This window comes from Corvus moneduloides, chromosome Z, assembly GCF_009650955.1.
Source record: "Corvus moneduloides isolate bCorMon1 chromosome Z, bCorMon1.pri, whole genome shotgun sequence".
NCBI classification, from domain to species: Eukaryota; Metazoa; Chordata; class Aves; order Passeriformes; family Corvidae; genus Corvus; species Corvus moneduloides.
The window spans coordinates 16852919-16879382 of record NC_045511.1 but is presented as its reverse complement, the minus strand read 5'-3'; the positions used below and the strand labels follow the sequence as shown (position 1 = coordinate 16879382).

At 39.8% G+C, this 26464-nt stretch overlaps 1 protein-coding gene across 9 annotated transcripts in view; it reads right to left on the bottom strand.

Annotated features, from left to right (window-relative positions):
- UBAP2 (ubiquitin associated protein 2) overlaps positions 1 to 26464 on the bottom strand; it is a 63647-nt gene that overhangs the window by 15142 nt on the left and 22041 nt on the right. For 8 of the 9 annotated variants that reach the window (XM_032095316.1, XM_032095315.1, XM_032095317.1 and 5 more), the window contains 7 exons: positions 26106 to 26245; positions 22144 to 22221; positions 20409 to 20519; positions 16457 to 16610; positions 14705 to 14782; positions 4202 to 4256; positions 2876 to 2979 (listed from right to left, as the gene is read on the bottom strand). In XM_032095316.1, coding sequence (XP_031951207.1) covers positions 2876 to 2979; positions 4202 to 4256; positions 14705 to 14782; positions 16457 to 16610; positions 20409 to 20519; positions 22144 to 22221; positions 26106 to 26204 — 679 coding nt within the window. In that variant the 5' untranslated portion in view covers positions 26205 to 26245. Of the gene's footprint in view, positions 1 to 2875; positions 2980 to 4201; positions 4257 to 14704; positions 14783 to 16456; positions 16611 to 20408; positions 20520 to 22143; positions 22222 to 26105; positions 26246 to 26464 lie in introns of those variants that run through there. The other variant, XM_032095322.1, reaches the window with a different exon arrangement.

Here is a 26464-nt window from a genome sequence, read left to right as displayed (position 1 = left end):
CATTTCCCCAGCACTGGCTAAAGGAAGAAATATTTAGTAAGTAACTCGGAACATCACGAAGAGTTTATATTTATATGATGTCTTCAGACAATATTTTGATAAGCAAATATCTCTTATTTGTCTAGGCAGTTACTCAGTTATTTCCTCTTTAATGTAACTGCAGATGAAACACACTAGTTTTCCAAGTAGCTAGCATGAGCTAATATTGTTTACTTTCTTTTTAGATGAAATAAGAAGTGGGACTGGGTAATGAGGAATAAAGAGAGGGATTTCCTTCCTGTCCTTCCTGCATAAACTCTTACCAGACATCTATAAAGCCCACTGCAAGCTTTATAGCTTTCCATACACATAGAGCTCCCACATTAAAAATTTTAGTTAACTCCACATTGGGAACTTAACTGGTACAGCTGGTTTGTAACTAACAAAACAGCAGTGTAAATTTAGGTGTAAAAACCTGCAAATTAGTGTTTGGGATTAACAAGTCAAATCATGCTCAACTTTGTGCCACCTACTTCCAGCCCCATACCTTGTGTGTCACCTTTTCCCCCTACCACTGCTTCTGTGTTTCTTCCCAGCAGTTTCTTCTGCTTTAAAATTACTACCCCAGCTGCAGCTTCCTCTAAAAACCCTCAAGACCCTTTCCATCACAAGGCTGAAAGTGCTACCCACTTGGACAAAACTAACAATTCAATTTTAAAGCTTGTTCTGTCTGAAGTGATTCCTTTTGGACCAGGGACTTCTTTCAGACATTCCTAGAGCTTGTCTAAAGAAGCAACACCATAAAATAAATCATTCTTTAGAGAGACATTTTTGTTTTGTCACTTATGGTGCCTTTTTCATTTGAAAGTAAATTAAGATTAGCAACAAAAAGGTACTTAACACCGAAAAAAACCCATTCACACTTACCTAGTTTACTTTAAATTTCCGACAACCAAGTATTTTGCAGGAACTCCCCATAATGACACTCATGCCTTCTCACACCTTCTCCACACAATGCTTCCCAAATTTCCATGCATGCCTTAGGCTGTGTTACTGAAATCCAGTGTGGTTGTCCGTGACATGCGCACAGCAAAAATGAGCTTGGCATCCAAACAGAAATTCCAGATACCGAAACTGAATTTCCACCACTCTGTCAGCAGCACACCCCTTATGGTGACACATTCATACTATTAGAGGGATCTGTTTACCCACACCAAGCTACCCTTACTCCTGTGCAGAATTCTTCCATTACTGAACACTGAGGAGATGCCTACAAGGACAGAGGCTGCTGTAACAGAGACACATGGAGGTTATTCTGAGTTAGCAGGGAGGGTCTCAGAACACTTGGGTTCATTTCAGAAGTGGAGCACAAGTCGTATGTAAGCCACAACCCTACAGCTTCAATCAGTAGTAACAAACCAGTGATTCTCTACCTCTGACCCAGTTTCCTTGTAGCTTTCTTGCAGATCTTTCTTAATGTAGTTAACCTTATAGCTTCCACAATACTTGTGATAACATACACTGCCCCAACAACAACATAAGAATCCCCAGAGGAATTTTCAAGACATTAGGTATCTTCCTTATTTGAAAAACTAATGTGAGTGAAAACAAAAGGTGCATTTCTGTTTGTGCTACAGCACCAAGTAATTTAAAAAGTAATTCCTTAGAAAGATACCATATTTGGCAAGAATGCTCCCATTAACAACCACCAATACACTCAAAGCCACTCTTCCACACTGGATCACAAGGCATTCGGACTGACAGGCCAGCTGCTTAATAAGCCTCCCTAAACTCTGAGCCTGTTGTTGTCTTCTCTTGTTAAGCAGAAAACGGCTTGTTCAGAAAGCTGCATCTCAAGTGGCTCACAGCAGAGCTCAACAGAGCACACTCTGCCCTTCAGGATCAGCTTCCACATTTGACACACGAGCTGATGAAAAAATCACCTGAGTAGGTTTCACCAATGAAGAGATCAGAAGAGTTACCCATTGCTGCAGTTAAAAGAAATTCACTCAGTGGTTCCCAAGTTAGGACAAAAATATACATGACTTTCTCCATTCTAACACAAGGCTTCCTTTGCATTCATCTCCCATCACAGAACACAGGAAGTAGCAAGGTATCCTATTTTTCCCATCACAGATAAGCAGGCTGCTCTCCTCATTTCTGAATCACCATGAGACCACTGGTGCCAAACGGTTCCTTTCTAAACTACGTCAGTCTCTTGCCTTTAGCTGGAAGCGTGTACTTCTCACTTGAGACTTCATACAGAAACACACAGCTGCCTTGATCTTCAGACAAGTCAATGGCTTTCTGGCTTCCATTCCAGTGCCTACTTGTGCTTTAGTTCATAATTTTTCTCTTCAAAAATGTCAGATCTTGGAACTCTCCTCCATCCCAGAGACTCACATCTTTCCACTTCTGCATTGTGCAGGTGGGGCTTCCAAAGCCATCCCAGTGTCACTGAATGAATTCATACTTGCAAACCTTTTCTTTTCCTTTTCTTCTTAGATATTCATACCCCATTGCCTAAGGTTTGTGGACCAATCCATTCTATGAGGACTTACGCTCCTTAACTATATTAAGTGAGATCTTAAGCAGTATTAAGTTATCTAAACAGTTCTGTACATACAAGGTTCTTCCAGTGACTCTTCAAATTCCTTTGTCTCTCAAGGGTTTGTTAGTACTGTAATAAAAGAATTGCAAAATGCCTCCCGTCATTCTCACTAGAGAGACACTCAGGCTCTGCACATCAGCAGCAGTTAAACATCAACTAATACCTGTGTCACAAGAGACGTATACAAATTTTCAGAAGTTAACTGAACACTATCAGAACAGTTATTTTAACTGCAATTCGCTACAGGTCTTCATTCCAATCCTTCCACTTCTTGAAGCATCTTACCAGTTCCATCATCTGCATCATTCTGACCAGTCTCCCAAATCTCTGACTTTGTCCCAAAGCCATCAGTGGCAGAAGACTCCGTATAGTCTGCAGGATTAAATGTCCTAGAGTTTTGAAAGTTAAGAAATGGAAGAGAACACATGGGTCATTCATGAGCACAAGTGTCATAATTTTTAGCTGAAGTTGTATTAGATTTAACATCTTGATTTCCACATAATTTATCTTGATAGCTTTTAGTTTCAAAAAAAAATTTCTTCTGCAAGCAGACAGAGATAAAAAAAGGGAGAAAAGAGAAGAAGAGATAGAAGTGAAGAGACTGGTAAATAAAATTCCTGTAGAGAAACTGAACCAAATCAATTCCTGAAAAACCAGTTAACAGCATCCCTGTTCCTCCCAGGAACAATAGAGCATTAGTTTATACACACAATGATAAGACTCTCTCAACTGTTAAGTTTTTCAGCAGGTGGCTAACTGATAAGTAACCAGTATCATGTCCTTTCAGAGCACCACACCTGCACAAGAGTCAGAACACCGGTAAGGTTATTTCAAAGTGCTCTGCTGACTGGTTTTATAGGGTTTTTTTTGTTTTTATTGACTTTGCAATGCCAAAATACAGAGATGCAGCTAAAAGGTAAAAAAGCATTATTGAAGGAAAACCTCTTTCCAGTTCATCATCTGCAAGTATGAACAAGAAGAATTACTAGAGAAGTAGAACAAGCCTCCAGTTCATCATGACATCATTAATGTTGCATGAAGTGTCATAAAGGCAGACACTGAGTGAAAGCAGTGGAGGCTACATTCCTATAAAGCAAGTTATTCCAACAAAATTGAGAGCAAACTTTTAAGCTGCTGAGTAACTTCTTCTGAATCTGTTTTAAGGTCCATGTGAGTCCAAACAGCTAAAGCATGAAACCTCAATAACAGAACAAAGTTTAGAATCGTCACTTTCAAGTTTCATATAGAAATTGCATGCTCTACATTACACTGAAATAAATCTGGTTTTAAATTGACCTAAGACTATATGCACCACACAACTTTCAGCCTCCAAGGCACTATGTGGCTGCTACTGATCGCAGGTATGGTTCTCCAAGTTTGAGATATTAACACTGAGTAGACATACATTAGGTTTCCACAGGTATGCCTATATAGATACACTGGTTTAAGACAAAAATGTTCCAATCATCATCTAAGAGATCTTTCAATTTTTGCATCCATATTGGTTTATCAAACATACAGTAATATCCATATATACAGTGGCAACATTGTCAATTAATATTGCCACTGAGTTTGATCCTTGCCAAAATCTCTGCTCTTCATGTTTCTTACCCCATGCCTTGGGCTGAAAACCTCCCCGCTCCTCTCCCTCTGCCACGTCCAAACCCTAGGAGAGAAAACACCATTTAACAGCAACAGCAGAGGAGCCACCAGTCACTCGTCTGTCACATTAAAGAATGCCACAGTTGAACAACAAAACGACCATAGTTGAAGTTAAATATCATTCACTTCCCAAATTCCCACACAGAATTTGCTTCCCTAACACATGCAAATAAACCATGGTTAACTTAAGACCGCGCATTTCAGTAGGACCTGCAATTATTCGCCAGCTTTTCTGTGTCTGACGAAGTAGCTCCAAATGCTATTAAGAGAACTCACTTAAACACTCATCCCCAAAGACTGCTATTGCCAAGTTACTAGACACAGTTGAGGATTTTGTCCCTACTGTCTCATTCTTGCCTAAGATGCTCTAGAAGCCCAGCCTCCCCAAGCATCCTGATCTCTTAAGCAATTCTGTCACTCCTTATCTGTGAGAAAAAAGTTGAAATACTCCATTTGCTTCCTTCTCTGCTTCAGACCACCTGTCTACCCTCCTGTGCTTTTGTCAACCTCTGACCACACATTCCTTCTGCGCCCCCCCCCCTTAATCACACAGGAAAATTACCCAATTCAAATTACTTAACTTCCTTGTTATCATCCACCAGAATATTCATTTCTCTTTTAACAAAAACAAGTATTTGTTTTCTCCAGTTTTAAATACAAGTCTCAGTTTATGAGCTTCTTAATACAATGAATGGTGTAATTTTTGCACATTGCATATTGTCAACAAGGCATGAAAATTTTTGCATTATTCAAGAATAAACAAAGCAAATGTCTACAAAAAGTGTTACCAACTATTTCTTATATGTGATATATTTCTGCATAGATTTCCTTCCCCCCCTTTTTAGGGGCTTTATGTAAGGCTTTTCCAGTTTGTTCAGGATTTTTTGAGAAAGGCTAAGAATATTACTTTGTATTACAAGAAAAGGAGGTCAAGAGCCTCACTCAGAGAACAAAATAATGTTTATTTTAATGACAAAATTATGTGGTAACTATAAGTCACCAAGCAACTGCAAGTTTACCTGAGCACACAAAAATTATAATCCTAAATCACCAATACACTGGTGTCCATAGATCAGAATTACCTATGACAGGCTGTTCAAAGTCGCATCAGAATTACTCCTTACTTTCCTTACTACCTAAACTGAACAAGAGCAGTAGCTCCCAGGACATGGTAACACCAGTTTATCAAGGTTCTACTTTAATGACGTTCTGTTTCCTGCTCTCACCACTCGTTCTTTCCCTTACCCCAATTCACTGTCCAAGTATTAAAAGACATTTCTGGACCAACTTTTTCAAGACTTTTTAGAAGCATCAAACTAGAGGAAGATTTTCTGTTCAGCAACACAGCATTTTGTTGGGACAAAAACACAGAATAGCTTAAGTCTGATACTGACCAACTCTGTTACCACTACATTATTTTGCTCTCTTTTCACAACTGGCTGGAGAGAAGGCAGAGAGAGGTTAGGAAAGAAGCAACAACTGCTGCAACCTGGCATTCAACATCCTTCTTCACCGAGCCCATGTGCTCTTTGCCATAAAAAACAGTGCCCCAAACCCTGCTGTACCCAACTGCCTCCAACTTGGCCACTGAACCTTGCTGCTCAACCTACCTACTCTACTGCTATCCTCTATAGAAGTCAGAGCACTCTGGATTATCTTTTTGTCCAAGTTTTTTTAAGCGTAGAACCAGCTACACAAGTTTACCTGGGGATATGGTAGGGGCCATCATGTAATAAAATTACTTTCTACCACTATCAATACAGCATTAAAGACCATTTACAGAAATTGTACAGAAACAAGATCAACAATTTTCTGACAGCCCGAGGTACAAGTCCAATTGGGAGCTGTGAAACACACAAACAGTCAACCAGAAATAGTATTGAGTGAGACAGACATCAGGTACAGAGATAACTGAAATAGCTGTCATGAAAGAAGAAATGGATTTTAGAAGAGGAGGTAAGTCACCCCAGTATCTCAAGTGCAAAAGCCTGAAAGAACAACCTTAGCATACTGTCTTGGGGTGACTTTATGTGAATCCCCTATCACCTACTCTATGCCCATACATGAATCCTGTACCTTTCTGTTCCTTTAAAACTGAGTCCAAGGGAAAGAAGAAAAAAAAAAAAAAAGGCAGGTAAACTTTTCAAAGCAGTTTTGTGTCCAAGGACACAGAGATTGCTGCTGCTGCAGAGTGGAGGCAAGCACCTTCCTGCTTTTCCCAGCTCTTGGCCCCTTTTCTTGGAAGAGAGAGACAAGGAGTTAAACTCCTTTGCTTCCCTGGGACTTCGGTTTTTTCTTCTTCTCTTCTGGACTGTTCAATAATACCAGAACACAATGGGAGACCCTACACCGGTTGGCCCGGAGGGGCCCACGCCGAACAGCCAGCTTCGAAGAGAGAAACCACACTCACAGAAAGAAAATTTGAATCTGAAAATCTGAAAATTTACCAGGGTCTCTCCACAGTGAGAGGTTTTATTATTTAGCATTATTATTTTCTTTCGCTTGCATGCACCTTACTTATTAAATAAATAGCTTTTTTCTTTTTCACTTTCCTCTGAGGAATTTTTTCCTGAACCTGGGGGGGGGGGGAGGGGGGGCAGCTGAAACCAACCTTCTCTCAGAGGATATTTCCCTCCAATTTGTCCCAAACCAGGACACACACTAAAGAGATGTTGTTTTAGCAAGCCAGGGATATCTAAGATACCTTCCCATAATGGGCACAATAAACTACTAGCTAAAAACATCAACAAAGACTTCGAACAATTTTAGAAATTGCAAAAAAGAAATAATGCTGTTCCTGAAGTTCTATGCACAGTCTTAGGCTACTAGACAGCAAGGCATTTTTTATACCACATCACTTTGCAAGATAATCTGGAACGTGACTTTCAAGTGGATTCCCTGAACTTCTTAATGATGTGTCTATCTGTGCTTTCTGTCAAAACTCAAATTAAATTAAGTTTTACCAACAAATGCAAAAAAACTTTTCTAAGGCAAAAGGAAGTACCAAACCAAAACACTAAATTCAAAGCTAGAAAACACACAAAAAATTAACTCAAAATTTGGGACAGTGAGTGCTAACCACTGCAATACCACTTAACTCAGACATGGGATCTCATACACCATGGTCACTAGTGCAAGATGCCAGTGGAAAGGGCTAATATTCTCTCCGACACAACCAGACCACTGTCATGTCCTTAAATTCTTATACAAAGAAAGCTACTCCTCTCAGCTGTTAAAATTTTTAAAAGGCCTTAACACAGAAGGTACAGTCTTTTAAAGACAGAGAAGTTAGTCATGAAACAACTGTGAATGCCCATAAGGCATCTACAAACTTTTAATGCTTTTTAAGAGTGACTAAAAAGTCAGTGAACAAATGAAGCTTTGTACCAGAATTCACAGCAGGAACCCAAATTCTGAGCACACAGTCCCACAGTAACTTAAACCCATTTAAATCAGAACTACTACAGCTGTGGTCTTCCTCACCAGTGATCACAAGCTCTGCTCTTTGTGCATTGACAGTTTTGCACTTTCCAGTTAGTGAGCACCAAACAACTATCAGGAAACAGTATTTGTTCACTTTTGGATCAGCTCTCCAAACCAGTTCCCACCTTGTTAAATGCCAGAAAACCTTTACAAGCCACTAAAAAGCCCTGCTGTCCACAGTGACCACGTTGCCTGCCTCTATTTTTTTGGTGGTGGTTAGTTTGCCTGTCACCTATCACCTCGCACTTTCCATGTGCCGTCACTTAGCTTTCAGGAGGATCTACTCCAAGATCTTGCCAGGCACAGATGTGAGACTGCCTGGCCTCTAGTTCCCCCAGTCTGCCTTCCTTCCCTCTTTAAAATGGAGGCTATGCTTCCCTTTTTTCCATCAGTGGGAACTCAAACATGATGGATGGTGGCTTAGCCACTTCCTCTTCCAGTTCCCTTGGGACCCCCAGATGTATCTTGTCAGGTCCCATGGACATGTACACCTTCAGATATCTCAAACAGTCTCAAACCAGATCTTCTCCTAACAGTGGATGGTTATTCATTCTCCCAGCCCCTGCCTTTCCCTTCAATAACTCATGTGGCTGGAGATCTTGTGGGAAAAGACCAAGGCAAAAAAAATCATTAAGTAACTCCAGCTTCTCCACATCCCAGTTAGCAAGATCTCCTGTTTTCTTACAGAGAGGGCCCACATTTTCCCTTGTATTCATTTATCACCAACAATATAACTTCAGCATTCCTAACCAGAACCCTGGCTGCTCAGACAATCTCATCTCTCTCTTCCTCCCAGACTACATGTATTTGCTTCCACCCTCTGTAGGCTTCCTTGCTGTGTTTGAGTTTGTCCAGGAGCTGCTTTTCATCTATGCAGTTGGGGTAGTTTTGCCTGACTTCCTTTTTTTCGGATGCATTGCTCCCAAGCTTGAAAGGAGGAATCCTTAAATATTAACCAGCTTTCCTGGGCTTCTCTTCCTTCCGGGGCTCTATCACATGGCACTCTACCAAGCAGCTCCTTGAAGAGGCAAAATTCTGCTCTCCTGAAGGCCATGGCAGTGTGTCCTCATCACTGCCCCAAAGATCTCAACCTCCACCAAATCACAGTCACTGCAGCCCAGTCAGCCCTTGACCTTCACATTCCTCACCAGCCCCACAAGCCAGTTGGCTTCCTAGGCTGCAAGCACACATTGCCAGCTCATGACAGCTTTTCATCCATAAGAAGCCCCAAGTCCTTCTCTGCAGGGCTGCTCTCAAGGAGTTCTTCTCCCAGTCTGCATTTATGCCTGGGATTGCCCCAACCCCAGTGCAGCATCTTGAACTTGGTCTTGTTAAATAAACCTCATGAGATTCCCATGGGCTCACTCCTCAAGCTTGTCTGGGTCCCTTTGGATTGCATCCCATCCTTCAGGTGTGTGAACTGCACTGCTCAGTTTAATATCATCTGCAAATTTGCTGAGGGTGCACTCAATCTCACTATGTCACTGATAAAGATACTAAAGAGCACCAGTCCCAAGACAGAGCCGTGAGGGACACCACCTGTCACCAGCCTCCATCCGGACATAGAGCCACTGACCGCAGCTTGCTGGCTGCATCCATCCAGCCAATTCTTTATCCACCAAATAGTTCACCTTTCAAATCCCTCTCTCTCCAATACAGAGACATGACATGCATGAACCATGTCAAAAGGCCTTACAGAAGTCTAGGTAGATGATGTCAGCCTTTCCTTGTTGACTGCTGCAGTCACTCCATCACAGAAAGCCACTGGATTGGTCAGGTACAACTTGCCCTTTGTGAAGCCATGATGACCAAAGACAGACGGAACCCATTATCCCCCAGAAGACGAGGTTTCTCAAAGCTAGTGCCCTGGTCTAAGAAGTCAAATCCCTGGCTGTGGCACAAGGCCTGTAACCATCTGCTGATTCTTCAAATACAACTGGCCCTTTCAACTCTCTTTGTTTTTTGACTGGGAGGATGGATGAAAAACTACCTACGCCAGAGTCCCTTACAGGGGTTCTGCAATCCCCCTTGATACTGTTCAGGCTGCTCCTGGCTGTACCATTGGCCCCCACATGAAACAACAGCAGCAAGTAATAGTCAGGGGACTGCACAAAGCCTCAGTGATATCCCTGGTAAGAGCCCCTGGTAAGCAGCACACCTCTAGAAAGTACAACATGTCCCCAAAGGGGTGCCTCTGTGCCTCTCAGAAGAGTCTCCTACTACTGTCACCTGCTGCCTTTTCTTAGTTTTGCTGCTATTCCACAGGGAGCAGATGGGGCTGCCTTACTCTTTGTACTTTTCTTCTCCTGAATGAATTCTAGAAAAGTCAATACTTATACCCAACCCAGGCAGGAGGCACATTTTTTTCTGTTTTCACTAAAACCCACTGGGAGTTCAAAACACTAATCACACAATCACATCTCCACTATGGTACCATCCATGCACAGCAAGAATTGCTCTCTCTCTTCACAACATTTCTCCCCTAAAAGCAAATGCACACTTAACAGCAGCATGAGAAAGGTGTGTAAAAGCACAACTCAGATGGGCCTAGCCCATTCAATTAACAGCCCATTCTGCAAAAAATCAAGTCTGCTGAGCTTGTAGAACTAAATCCTTCCACTGCAACACAGGTGCTTTATTTCAAAACTCAGATTTTCACTCAGGGTTTGAATTAGGGGAAGTTACTTCAAGGTTAAAAATGGGCCTGAAGAACAGCTGCAAGAAAAGGGAAATGCAGACTGGAAGGGCAGGCAACACTCTAAATTTGTGCTTACCTCTAACTACACAGTAACTGAACTGCCCTGGTCTCTGATCTGGCAGTGCAGAGCCAGCCATCCTCCCAGCAGACACCAAGCTGATGGAGGCTTATGCCTTAAGAGGTAAAGACACTAAGTACAGAAACTTTGTATTCTAGGTACTCCATACTACCAAAACAAACAGCAAAGTTGGATTTAATAATACAAATTACTTTTGTCCTTATTAGTTACCATAAAGCTAGAAGCAATTCATCAGTTTTATATACTGCATGTACTCTAGAGTATTTTTACAAGTCATGCTGAAAACTTTCAACTCTAAAATTATATTTAAAAGAAAATAGGTGACTTGTTACAACTAAGCAAAAATTTTTTTTTAAATGTACATGACAGAGTTTCTTAACTAATGCAGAACGAACCACAGCAAAACTAAACAGACTTCAAATTTTGACTTCCAGAAGGTCTACTCCACATTCATGTTTTAGAAAAAACAATATCCTCCCTAGGTCTGGCAAACGAAATCCAAGATATATCCTGTGCCAACTGGGCTAAGCTTTTGAACCAAGGGAATGTTTATACATGCAATTCTGGTTACAGAAACTCAGTTGGTTCAAGGATAGTACACTTTTTATCGGAAAATGGTAAAAAAAAAAAAAGAGATCAAGAATACAAACTGGACTATAATGAGATATCTATGAAAAGGATAAGCTGTTTTGTTTTCCCATACAGCCAGCAGACAAAACAAGAGCTGGAATTAAAACACAGCATTTTTTCCTTTCATTTTTATATCTGTTTTGTAGGAAAAAAAATCCCTGGCAGAATTCACATTTACAGCATGTTGTTCTGGAATAATGAAGTAAAGAGAGAAACAGAAATGCAAGCAACAATTCTGTCTTGTCTTTGCAAAGCAGGAGAATTACTATACATGAGTCTGTAACAATTTCTATGCTGAATCAAATCCAAAAGCTCACCTACCTGTTATTCCTTTATAAGCCATGGTCAATTAGATATCTAGGGAAGAGAACACGAACTGAAACCACAGTGCAGCTTCTTTGGATGCTTTCCTGGTATTCAACTGCTTGTGGCTTTGACTTCCTTAGTCAAAGATAATTTACATACAAGAAAATTTTTCATGTTTTTTCATTTTCTTGCCTACGGTTCTTTTTTAGGATGAAATTGTCAAATCTCTTTATGTGTACATTTTCCACAACACATCATCTTACTCAGAAAGGAGTTCCTCAGGTTCACTACATGTATGAAGAACTAACTCTCTAAGTTCATCTTGAAGCTGTAACCTGCTGATCTCACATAATATTCTCTCTTTTGCATACTTGCTTGGCATGATCAGTTGATGCCCCTACAGAAATTTAACAGATCTCTACCACACACCCACTCAGTCCTCTCTCACAGGCAGAAAAATCTTAGTCTATTTGTTCCTCACACTCATAACTGCAGACTTCCCAGTACCTTCAAAAGCCTTTTCTAGCTCTACTGCATCCTCTTCAATATGAGGTAGAGTAACTGGGAGAATCAGACCTGCACTTAAAATTGAAGATGCAGAAACACTAAAACAGCAGCATAAAAACAACCTGTGCTTGTAAGGTTTGTAAATTTCTATACAACACTGCAGCTGATTAATTCTATAGCTGACAATCCTAAATACATAACCATCTGCCTCCACAATTTCTTCAGGAGATTCCATTCTAGAGAGTTGCAAATCCTTGCAATACTGACAAATATAATTACTTTGATGCAATCACTGCTCATCACCATTACAGTATTTCTTACATCTAAATTAAGCTCATGCAAGAAATTTGGTTCTGAAAAGAAGCACAGATGAGAAGGGCATCTTAAAACAAGATACTCCCTGACTCCAATACAAAGTTTCCACCCTTAGTTTAATAAGAAAAGATTTAGGCAAGAGCAATTACAGCTGAAATGTATCCTGTTACGCATGGTGTAAGACATTTTTGCTTTCTGTTCATCAGTCAATAATTTGTATCTGCTTTAAATCCCTGATGCCCTACATATCAGCACCCAGTGGTGTTTGCACTCTGTTTACCTACTATAAAGTTACCTACTATAAAGTTACAAGGAATGTGACACAGTTATTAATGGAAGATCTACTACCAGATGAAGCTAGTGCCTACACACCGAATGTCAAATTCTCAGTACCAGGGTTTTTCCCCCTCAATAAATAGCACATTATCACCCCTGTGTCAATCCCATTTTTGCTATTTTCTGTTGCTTATCATTTCTTAAAATCAGGTTTTTGTACAGTGAAGCAATAATACATATGATGGCCCAGCAAATCTCCTAGAAGGCAGCCAGTAAGATAACTCCTGCCTGAGAAGGTAGCTTAAAATAGAGAGAGCATGCTGCTCAGAAAATTAGCTGACCCCTTATTTCATATCCAGCACCTAGATTTCTACACACACACACACTGCATGAAATATTTCTAGAAACGGGTTCTGTGGCGATTACCAGCAATCTGTTTACTTTCAGCTGAAGTATGTTATCTCTCATTTGAATATTCTGGTAACAGAAAAGAAAGACAACAGAATGAAACGGCAGGAAGCTTTTTATTATTATTATTATTCCTATTAATATCCAAAGAAAGAAGGTGACGTATCTCTGAAACGGTAAGAACTGAATTACACACATTCCTAAAACTCCCTGCAGATTTCAAGGGTTTACACTGTAAAATTAATCAGGTATTTCCTGTATGGAATACACACACCTGTAATATAATGATCCTGGTAGCTGGCCAACAGGTTTATCACAGACACTTCATTAAGATACTTTGCTCACAGTACAGTCTAATATATTTGGTACAGAGATACAGTAATACTATGTACACGAAGCCAGTGAACAGAAACTCTTTGAAGTTTCTATTTCTTCAGTTAGACAGGTCAGTTTGATCTGATGATGAAGTTTGAGATGTGATATTCATCTAGAAAGCTGCAGTTTTGATAACTAAAGCAGTGTATGATTTGCAAAGGTTAAAGCAAAAAACACTGTATTTTAAATTTATCTCTACATTTCACAGAAGAATTTTTTTTAAGTCCTACCTTTATATTTATAATTTGAACATAACGGATTTTTTTACAACATAAATAACAGCAAGACTTACATTCCATCTACTAAAAGTGTTAACATACCAAAAATTGTAGCTGTGAACTATACCACACATTGCCCTGCGAAGCTACTTCTCTGCACACACCATTTGTTTTTTGCTGATTCACAGGCACAGCTGAGACACACTTGCACGCAAACCTCTGGAAGCTATTTCTTTGCATCTTTGCAAAGATCTGGAGACAATGAAGTTGGATGTGCCTGCCTCTGAATGCCTTGTTGCCCAACATTCCCAAGAGAAAGGAGTCCTTTGAAGGCAGAATTTCTCATGCGTCAGACATTACTTACTATGTACATTAGTTCTGCTATACATTTTGTCAATTTAACTTATTTAATACCCTCGTCTACCCATAATCTGCACCATACATGGGTTACTCATTTTCATTCCTCCTACTTTAAGGAAAAACAAGCCTCTTCTCCACCCCAACCAGTGAAAATCCAAACCAAATACACATCACTTGATTCCACATCCAATCCATTATCCCACCACTTCTACAGGATAGGATTAGAGCTATACCTAAGACTCCATGGTATTCCTTCTCCATAGTTCTCCTCATCAACTCTTCCATGCCAAATTCCTTCTCATAGCAAAATCTCTCTAAGGTGGCTTGTTCTTTCTCTGATTGGCTACCAAAAACAGAAGGCAAGCTTGACACCAGAGCCACCCAAAAGGAATGGTACAAGTACACATCAAATCCTTCCCCAAGAGCCATACAGATGGAATCTTGTGCTCTCCTGTTGCCAAGGTACATCCTGAGGAACCCAGTGCACTCCCACTCACAGGAGGCTGGCATGAGTCAATCTGGGAAAACAGCTCTCCATAGCCAGAGCACAGCAGCCTGCCACACAGGAAATTACCACAGAAGTGATCTGTGTCAATTTTTTTTAAGTTGTTCCAAGACGAAGAAATGATAAACAGTAAGGGATTAGGATGTACGCACGTTCAAGGTGGCTGAAGTGCTTATGGAATCAAAGGATAGCCAAAAAATGATTAAGAGGAAGCGTTTAAAGAAATAAATGGGAGAGTTCCATTTCAGGACATGAAAGCATTGCAAGTCCCACACCAGTGCCACCATCTCACCTCTCCCACGGCCACGTTTCCCACGGTCTGAAGGCCTGTCTCCTTGATTGTTGTCCACTCCATTCTCTTCAGCTCTAACTGTGGAGAGAGGACAGCTTAAGAGAAGCTTTAGAGACTCATACATGAGACAATACAGCCATCTGCTTAACCTGAACCCCTCAAAAGAAAAGGCAAAACTTTCAAGTGGGCTGGTCAACAGATCTCAGTTACCCCTTTTCTTTGAGGCCACGCTAGAAGCAAGTTATGCTTCCTTTGTACTGGACAGCTAGGAAGCAAAATATAAGAAGGAAAAGTCCCTCAGGAGACAAACCTCTACAAGCACCATGTTTTGCAGCCTACTCTGCTTAATGAGGCAAAAAATACAGCTGCCTCATTCTGTGTTTCCTCAATAACACACTGGTTGACAACAGTGAAAAAATAAAGGACAACCAATAACACCGACTCTTCTCCTGTCTGCTCATACTGCATCCCTGTACAAAGCATGGAAAGAGATTTCTCCAGTGTATTTAAAGCAGAGGGCTGATGACTGGGTGAAGGTAAGGCACTAGAAAAGCTCTGTAATCTGTTTTCTGGGAAACTCCTGACAAGGTACTCTGAAATATGGCTGGCTACATTAAGGGGAAAAAAAAAACTGGCCTCTTGAAACACTCATTGCTGAGACATTGTACTGCACAACTTCTTCTAATGGTAACAAGAAAACCAACAATGCTTGGACATAAAGTTGGGAAGAAAATACCAAGATTTGGTAACCATCTGAAATGCCTTTAATTCCAGTTTACAAAAAGAGACAAACTCTCCAGTAAAAAATTTTGCCCTTTGCTTTCATTTTGGTGGATCTAATTTACACTTTTCTAAGTCCAGCTGCATGTTTTATTAACATTTTTTCATTTTGACAATACTCTATCCTACAAAGATTCACAATGTCTATATTGGCACAACAGTTGAATATCTTCCAATTATGAATAAGATGAGTTGCCTAATATTGCAAATATTTTTCCTGCTCATAAGTGGAAAGCTAAACGTATTGTACTCATACTGATGTCTTTTCTCATCTATTAGTGTGGCAAACAGCCATTACAGGCAATGCACACAGCTTTGAGAATGCTGACAAAACTTAGCTAAAAAAAGCAACATGTATCCAATGGTGATCTAATGTGACTCTATCTAACTTGGAAACATCAGTTTGCTTTTGTACAATGTATTACTGCAACTATAGCAAAGCTTGAAATGTTTCAACTAACAATGAATTTTCTTTGTTGCAGAAACTCACCTTTGGTTGATTTATGTGAGAAATATATTTAGAGATTAATAATCATCCCAGTGTTTTCATTCCCCTTATGAGAAGATGAGAACATCTTCAGGTTCTCCCACTCATAAAAGGAGATGGAGTCAAAGCTGGATAATTTTTTCATTAAAAGAAACAAAAAAGTGTATCAGCTGTGCAGCGACATACTCGCTCTCAAGTAGTCTTACAAAGAGTCAATTCTAAAACTTACATAAATAACAAGATCAACTCATCGAACAAGAACAGAGACCTACATTAAACAGAGTGTCTCTGAACAAGTACAGACCTTCCCAAAACCAAGTCACATAGACAGATCAAGCATACCTGTGGCACAAACAAGTTATGATCCCTTCAACGCTGAGCTACAGTCCGACAGACTTTGTTCCGTTAAGCACTCGCTCTTAGCTCAGTCAGTTCCAGCTGCAAAAAAAGCATCTCAATCTTTAAAAATTAACCCCTATACGTACACTCTCGTCCACGGCTGCCTCCTCTTCCCCGTCTGTTGGAACTTCCCCGTCCGCGACTCACTTCTCTGTCCCCTCGTTTCTCTCTGTTCTCTTTGTTTTCTGAACCCTCCTTTCCAAGGCTTTTCTTCTTTCCCCCTACAGTCTCCCAGGAAGTCTATTTGGGTAGAATAGAATCAGACACAAAAGTCAAAAAGGAGGAGACACCTCTCAATGCATACTTCTCACCCCTGTTCACAGAAAAAAACCCAGGTATTTGCATAATGTCACGTATGCAAACTACACTGATATAAAAGGAAACGCAGACGGTATTTTTGCGAAGAGATGAAAAAGAAAAAATATTTAAGTTCAATTTTCTTAGGGAATGTGAGAATCCCAAATATTTCTGGCTATAATGAACTCTTACTAGTTCAAGGAAGACTGAATACAACCGTAATATAGAACATCTGCAAAGCAAGCAACAGTTTTCCACTCAAATATATCCATAAATGTAGCAAGGGAGCATGAACAGAGCTATCTTTTTCTCACAGGGAAAAGGAAAAAAAAATCTTGCAAGTATCACTGAACAAAAGACTGATGAGAATAAGTATCTGGCCTAAGGGGGAAAAAAACAAAAAGAAAAAACCCAAACAGAAAAGAAAAATTTTCATCCAGACATACCAGAATTTAAGCCCCAGAAGACAGAACAGCAAAACAACAGCTTGGGAAAACTGATGATAAGCCAGACCATCCACTCTTAACAGCTACAGACCATCAAACATAGCAAAACACAGGAAAAGCTATGTCTAAACAAGACAAGGGATCAAGGTCCAAACATCAGGCTTCTGTTTTAATATTAAACTCAATCTTTAAAAAAAATTCAAGGATGGTATCAACTCCATAGGAGTATCTGTAGGAGTTGAAAATAAAATGACTAAACACTTGCCAGGAATAGCTCAGCAACTCATATTATGCAATTGCATGGTTAGTCTATTGAGCCATAGCTGCAAAGCAAGGACAAAGAAAAGGTATTATTTGCAAGCCATTAAGATAGCAGAGAGGTTTACATGTATATCCCAATTTCTAGGAGCTTACGGCTCAGTTAAGATATTTAATATCAGAATATTTGCACATACAAATTGTTGTGAAGCACTGAAGTATGACATCTGACAGGCACCTGTATCAACCAAAAAAGGTTTTCTATCAATAATTTTAATTCCTATCTCTCAGTTCCACCAACAGCAACTCAGCAGCTCTATGGAGCCAGGCCATGACCAGCTAGGCCAATCTGCCTAGGAAGCCAATGCCATGAAAAAAGCAGGTAACTAAGCACTTTACAAACTCAGTGTTGCAGAGTTTCCTTTGAGAGAATAAGAACAAAGAGAATGGTTATTCTCTCATTTTTTGGCATGGCATTGGTGAGAATGAGGGCTGAAATCACTTTTCAGTTCCATCTCCGGTACAGAGGTCTAAATCAACTTCGGTGAAGCCCAATCAGCACTGATCAGAAGCACAAAACTAAACACATTTGAACAACACCACCTTATCTCTGAGGCAGAAAGCTGCTTCCCTCAGTAAGTATCACACGGCTTCACCCACCATAGCTGGTGTAACTGCACTAAAACAATCCTAGTGCTTCAGACACCTCACAAGAGGAAAAATACCTGCACGGACAACTGAAGAGCCAAGTCTGTACAGCTCAGAATGCACTATTTCACTGATGGGCTTGGTGCCAAAACATCTTTGGCCATTTCAGGAAATACCCAGAACTGGATAAGGCTGCAAAGCTGAAGAGGAAGCAGCCTCTCTCCTGAGTGAGATTTAAAATAACTTAGGAAGGATCAGTAAAAAGATGACTATGAAGTATCAGATCCATGCTTTCCAACAGTGTAATTTTGTGGAAAGCCTTGAGAAGTCAGGCATGTCTTTTAAGATAGAGGATGGTGCTACCTCTGAGCATGGGGATCCATCACAGGCTGTAGAAGCTGTCTCTCTTTGTAAGGGAGGTAACTGATTACAATTTCAGCTGACAATGCCTGAGGCAACCCAAATGACAGTTGTAGGCCTGACCTTTGAAAATATGTAAAAGAAGAATTCTTCTCGGCCTGTTCTTACATGGAAAGAATAAAAATCTGGAAGGTCTCTTTTGTTCTGTCTTCAAAGGCTTAGTAAGTGAAATATGGTTAAGCATAAAATGGATGTAGAAGTTAAATGAATACAAGTCTTAAGCAAAGAAACAAGTCCTTCTCTGCTCATCCACAAGCCTCTAACTATCCCAAACCAAACTGCCACAGCTGCTGCAAATGGAAAGTCTTTATAGAGACTAAGTCACACAGCTTACAGCTTGTAGATCACAGCTTTAAACCCCAAAACAAACAAAAAAAGACTAAGACAAAACTGGCTGAGTACCAAATAAATTATAAATACACATTTTAGCTATCACTCCTTGCTCTTCTAATTCCTTCAGTTGAACGGACACATCTTTCAAACCAAGTTTAAAAAAATATCAAGTGCATCAAAGCAGAGTGAGACTAGAAAAAGAGATTTGGGAATCTGCATTCAGAATTTGTAGTACCTCAGCTTACAATTTTCTATCAAATCCATGGTTAAACTGTTCTAAAGTATAATGGTATTAAAACAAACCCTTCCAACTGGAGGCCCACAAACTTTCATAAAGAATAAATTTTTTCACACCCATCAATTAATACCCCTTCCTCCTTGACTCCTTCAAGTTCTCTGTACTTGTTTCTAAGTTGCATGTTGTCTACAGAGAGTAGTGGGTTAAGAGGGCCTTGTCAAGAGAGCAGAACATACTGACATCACTTCTAGTTGATAAATGAGTTCAGATAGTTTTTTTCCACGTCATGATCAGTTACAACAAATTGCTAAACTAAGACAGGATTCATATTCTCTATCAACCAGCAAACTACTCTCAACTAAAAAATGGCAAATATGAGAAGTATGAGAGAACAGACAGATTTAATTAAGGTGAAATGCTCTCTTCCACTCCCAACTTGTCAATATCATATACTTCTGTGTTTTAGAATATCTCAACTCTGATAAAAAATGAAAAGGGATAGGAATGAAAGTCCCCTTAGTCAGAACAGTGTGTGTCCTAGACTTAGGGTGTGTGAGAGGTGAGTTTCCTCATTAACAATAAGCCAGAGTACACATCCTGACAAATCACAGGAAATACTGAGTGTTCAGCATCAAGAAAGGAAGTCCAGGTTACTTGCCCGACTTGGACGAGATGAAATCTAATTTAAGGACAAACAGTAAGAAATCCCTCCAGCAAAAACTTCAACTGCAGTAAAATATATTTTCTTAGTATCTCTTAGGATAAAAAATTTGTGCAACTTTCTAAGCGACATTATTTGTTGTTGTATATACATAGTTTGGTCTCCTCCTCCAGTTTCTCAATTAAGACATGCACATGAGCAACACAGTTAAAGAAGCAACTACTTGCTGCATCCTTTCCTGTCCTAAGTAGCCTTATCAATGCAACTTGCAGATGTGGAAACCTCCTCCAACTTCAATACTAGCAATGCACACCTACAGAAGTTACACAACTTAAAATATCTCCCTGCCCTTAGGTTTACAAAGATTGACCACTGTGATGGTCTCACACCTCAGAATTGTGGAGGGTCTACACAGGAACTACAAAAGCTGCAGCAAGAAACAGGCTTGTGTCTGAGGGAGCACTGAGTTCTGCTGCAGAGTTAAAACTGCTGCATGTAAATGAAAGCAGAGGAACTCTGCAAGAGACCAGCTGAACACCCACAACATTTTCCAGATTCAGCCTTCTCCAAGGTATGAATGCAGTCGAGAACTGCCCCAGTTTCCATTTCCTTCAAAAGAAATTGAATGGAGACGTGGGAATTGAAAACTTCTGAAACATAACTTTTCCAATCTCCTCTTAGAAGCTGAAAAACACAGCAAACAGAAGGAGCAGTTTAACAAGGAAGTAAAACCTTACCGTGTCTGAACTTCCTTCCAGCAGTATGTTGATTGCTCTGTTCACATCCCCATTACAATCATGTAGTGCTACTATGCACTCATCCTGGTTTTTCCCCGTCACTTCCATAAGCTGGCAGTAAAAGTCAGACATGTTAAAATATCTAAATTATCATCATAAGAAAATAAGAGTATGACCACAGATTGCAACAAAGTGCATAGCTACCATGTCAGAGTAAATTAATATCCTGAAAAAAGAAATCTGCATTTTACAGATCTGCTTGGGATTCAGACAAGAGATAGGAAGAAGCACAAATTAATTGGTAATCAAGAAAGCACTCTTTCACACCTTTTTTTGTTCTGTATGCTTGCAGCAAATGTTGTCAATGCAGATAAAGCAGTATATGAGTGTAAAGATGTAAAGAACCACAGTAGTTTCAGTATCATCCTATCTCCTTCTCCACCAAATTAGCCCCTCTTTATCCCAGTGCGAGAAAAGACATACAGCAAGACATGGCAGAGAATAGATCCACCTGGAAAAGCATCCAGACTAAGAAATACATTATTTTTCAGACAGACTAGCTCCCTTGATCCATTTTAGCATAAAGCCACACCAGAGTCACAAGCAACAGCTGATTAAGGAGACCTAGCTCTGAATTATGCTCCTTGAACTCGTGGTGTACATCCTGACAAGTGTGGGACAGAAATAATATGTCATGGGGCATTCAGCAACTTAATCCAAAGAACAAAACCTACATGAGCTAGAAATACATATGCAGAAGGTAAAATATTGGAGATTTTCTATGCAGAACTTAATTCATCTCCTTCCCACCAGCACAGCTACAAGCACTATTGATTAGGGTCTTTTTACTTCATGAAGTACAAGACTTAATTTCTGGCACAGCAACAGAACTAGTTTGTAACAAGAACAAAAAAAAGAATTTAATAATGCTTCAGAGGTAGTTTTACAGATGACAAGAAATCATGAAATCTGCTGCTTTGCTGCATTTATGCATTCAAGCTCATTCTTCTCTCCTGGGTGTACTCACAGGCTCTTCATGAGTTGTGATGTGTTCACTATGACAAAATCACCAGTAGCCACAACAGAACAGAGACCCAGACTGTCAGGACTGCTTGAATTAATAGTCTCAGCTATAACTGGGTAAAGGAACCTTGATTATCTAACACCCAACACTCACCAAGGAAAGGAAATGGTATGAGATTTCATTTATACACTGCAATTCTATCATTTTAATGCATACGCAGATCTTTGAGGTCAGATTATTTATTTTTTTAAGTAACACCTTGATTCACCTTTAAGCTATCATTAGACTTTTACTTTTCCTGAAAAACTTCCAAGATACAGCCAAACTCAGTTTACACACATGACATTTTTCTCACATTTAGGTACATGTGGACAAGCCAAATGCATTCTTTATTCTGAAAATCATTAATCATCAGGACCATACTAAAGAGATACACTGTGGACGAGACATCAGCACAAATGAGTTTTGGCTTAAGGGTTTGTCTGCAAAGCAAAATACACTGATATAACTATACAGTCAGAGTTATATCACCACAAAATTTCTTGTAAACAGACTTTACAGTGCAATAAGAGCATCTTTTCATAGTTAAACTTATGTCCTTCTGAAAAAGTTTCGTCTAAACCAGAAACAGATGCTCTAGCTCCAAAATGTAAGCCAGCCCTAGAGCATTTTATTGTGAGGCAAAAAAAAACTTGCATGTAAGAAACATACTTGTTTCACTTTATCTTCAAAATCTGCGTCATTCTTATCGTAGATCATCTGAGCGAGGCGAATCTGTTCTGCTGTTGCCTGAAAAAACATAACATCCAATAAAGTACACAAAAGGCAACTATACTTTTTATAAGTATATCCTAGTGTCACTGTTTTTTCCTACAGATTCTCAAAAAAGAACATACAAAACAAGCACAGAGATGCTGTGGGGAAGGGATCAATATCTTGTCTATTCCCATTTATAGTTTTGTATGTTATTTCGGAGAGAAGCAATTTCAACACATTCTAATCTCTTTGAAACACAGTTAAAGGTCACCACACTGACAAGACCACCATATAATAACATAGAAGCACCAGGGTATGTTTTAGCATTAACGCTTTTAATTTCATTTAGGATCTACTACTCCAGAGTTAAGAGTTTTCTTGTAACAAACTCGCAATGGTATCTCTAAACTAACCACACCTCTGATGATCCCTGCTCACATCACCTTCCACAGCTCTCCCAACAACAACCTGACTCTGGAGTTTTATGAGCTTAAAAAGACTTGAGTCATGTCTCAAGACTTTGCCCATGAACAGCTGGACTGGGCTTTTTTTACAAGCAAAGACTGGTCTCAGAAAACTGGTAAAGGAACTTGCTATTGATGAAGTACCTGGTGCTTCTGCAATATTTCTGGACAAAAATGCACACTGGCAACTTGCACAAAAGCTAAGAGACTGAAAGAGATGCAGTCAAGTACCATAAATCCAAACAGCTGCCCCTGAGAGAAAACAACTCTAACAGAGATGTCACATCACACAGGTCACTCTTCATAGTGTGGCATCTGCAGCCTATGAACTGCACTCCCGAGAAAATACCAAAGACAAGATGTGCTACAAGATCCTGGACCTCATTTGACTTCTGCTCAAAGACAAGAGGCTACTTGTCTTTGTAGAGCTGCATGCAGAGAAAACTGATACTGAAGAGAGCCAGGACCCATGATGAGGCTGCTGAGCCTACAGAGGTTCTTCTTCATTGAGTGGGACCAGCTCATCTACTGGAATTTTTGACAGAAAGGATTCACCCTGGGCAGCTCTCACCATTTGGCATGCCACCTCACAGGATATACATATGAAATTCTGTGCCTCACAAGGTCAGACCTAATCAGGCTCAGACTGTCTAGCTTTTGGAGTTTACCACAAATGCAAGCTCTAGAGGAGATCATGAAGCATAAATGCTGAGAAGAGTCTAAAAATTACTTCAACGTACACCACCACCTGCTTATTTGCTGAAAAGTTACCGCAGCTGTCCCAGTTCCTTGAGGGAAGTGACATCTGTGCTCAGAGACAACATTCCAAGAGACATTTGTAACACGGTTACATATTCTGAGTTACTTCACCTTTTCTAAGTGTCATGCTGACAGCCTCGTAAGTCACTCCACTGGGTAATAAGGGGACAGCCTGCACTGGAACTCCTCAGTTCCACCCTCCACAGAAGCCTCCCTATCAGTGAGGTGCTTTGAGCAAAGGAGCTTGCTCTTGGTGACTGCTGAGAGCTCAGCAGATTACAGAACCAAAATGTCTCCTGGTTTCAGTAATTTAAGTCTTGTTGATCCATCTTCTCACTCTTATTACAGCCTCCACAGGCACACTGTGATTTTCAAGCTAGTGAAGAGATTTTCTTTGAAGATATCCAGAGCAAAAACATTCAGACAATGTAACTTCTGTAGAGACATGATGGCATATTTTACCAAAAATCAGGAATCCACTAAGATTCATTTTTTTCTGTAAACAAACGTTTTTTTCAAGCCCATGTTACAAGACAAAAACATACCAATTTTAAAACAATTACAAATGTGTGACAGAATCTTCAGTTTTCCTCAGAGAGCTTAGAAACTTGTAGATGCAATATCACCCATATTCATGCCAGTGGATAACACCCAGATGGAACTGAAGACTCAGAAGGAAAAAAAAAACCAACAAAAACCACAAGATGACTACACAAAAACATCAGACCAGTGCCACAAAACATTCTGGCCTTTTACCCAGCAAGTAGTGATTCTTTACTTTTAAGGCACCATTGTTAGAACTGATGCTGTAGTATCCTAATCAAGAGTATAATTAAGTTTTAATTGTGACTAAGAAAGTAGTAGCACTATGAGACAGCCCGAACTCAACCTTACAAGACATATTACCTTTTCACTATAAGAATGGAAAAAATTGTAAACTAAAAACTTCAAACTACCAGAAAACAGAACTGTACAAAACACAAGATTATGACAGTAATAGACATAGATCTTACAAATGGTAAAATGGCCATTTATTATCCAGAAGCAATGCAAAAGAAACATGATGTAATTTCTTAAATAATTTAAATTATGATCAATGTGATGTTATGACAGTGGAATTTCCATTTGGGAAATAAACACTATTATATATTCAGAAAAATGAATCAGTGGTGATTAAACAGTTAAATCCACAGACTTCTGTTGATCTCCAAAGACTGACTAAGCAGAAAGGTCCATCTGATACACCAACAGTAAAATATACAGTGCATTAAAACGTAACTGCTGCATATGAAATAACCACCTTTTCCACTGAAGTGACAGAACCAGTATCTATTATGCAAAAGGTAGAATAAATGGACAAAATGCAGAAAAGGTCTCAATGCCTAAAATCAATATATCCCGTAATTTGGGAAGGTCCTCTAGTGATACACCATGACCATGCCCACAGCAATTTTTTTTTCTCCTTTTAACAGTTGGAATTACCAGTGCTGTATCTTGTGCCACCATCTCTCTGAGGAGAGTTGGTTTCTACCTTTCCTATACCCTTTCATGAGGTACCTGAATAGAAGACACAACCTTGCCTTATCTTCTCGGGGCTGAACAAACCCAGATCTCTGAGCCACTCCTCATTCATTCTGTGTTTCAGTGTAACAACCATCTTTGCAGCTTTTCACTGGACTTGCTCCCATTTGCCTATGTCTGCCTTGTGCCAGGGAATCCAACCAGGCAAGCACTCCACTGCTGTCTTGTGAAATGTCAGAAAAGGGGAAGCCACCACTTCTGCCAGGTTGCTCGCCATACTCCTGCAGCCTTGTTTTAAAATAAACCAAATTCAACTCATCTGCTGAAAGTCACTTTCTAAATCGATACATTAGCATGAACCACCACTATGCCAAGGGCTGCAACTCAAGGAGGTGATAAAGGTTTGAGGTCACATGATTAATTCTGTGCAAAACAGACCAAGAGGGTGTCCATATTGAAGACCAGTTCAGAAAACAATAAAAGACAGTATTTCCCTCCAGAGCACCTCTAGACTGATCCACAGTCTGCCAGCAGTTTTTGAATTTTGAGATGTATCCATCAAGAGAATACTGAGTTGCCAGAAGCAGAAAAATTCTTTGTAACCCACACAAGCACACAACTACTGTGACCAAGAAGCAATGGCAGTGAGGTAAAACTTAATTTCCATGTAACAGATACTGAAAACTTTAGTCTGCTAGTGGATGACCATTCCACTTGGTAAGGTCACTGAGCAAGAAGTTCAGGATTTGGTGACCTGTAGATACATTGAGTCATGCTGTAGAACACAACATACATCTAATGAAGCTTCTCCCATCCATCCAAATTTCTCTCTTGACCAGAAATATTCTACCATCAGGAGGCCAGCAGATGGAAGAGCTGAGACCTGAGGACTGTGAGGTCACAGGACTGAAATCCTGACACAAGCATAGAATTCCTCTATGATAGGAGACATTGCTGAAGAACACAAAACTCATTTAGAGACAACACAGGAATAACTTAACACTGTCTTGTGTTACTGAGTAATTAAAGCAAGTAATCAAGCATAATCTTCCAAAATAAACCATGAGTTTTCATTCCATCTTTTTTCAGTTTTTACTGACTCAGGGAAGAAATTTGTATCATTACATTGTCACTTTCAAGTCAAAGAAGTTGATACAGTAGCACATCACATACCTGTACTACTTGTTTCTGTGGTTGTGTTGGCTGTGTGGCTGAAATTTGCATTTTGTCCCGAGTGCCCCGGGTACGTTCACTGCCCACCGAAGTCATCATATACAGTATATACAAAACAATGTATGTACAAAATACAAAATCTGGAAAAAAAAAAAAAAAAAGAAAAAAAAAGAGCATGAGTTAAGGTGGGTACTGATTCAATAACCAAATAACATAAATGCAGTAGTTTGAATTCCTCCTGCATTTATCATTGATTCTATACAGAGACTCATAAGAAAGCAGCTTTAATACACTATTATTGGATTTACTGCAGATTTTACACTAAAGGGGGAAATGCAGTGGATAGAAAGCATTTTTGT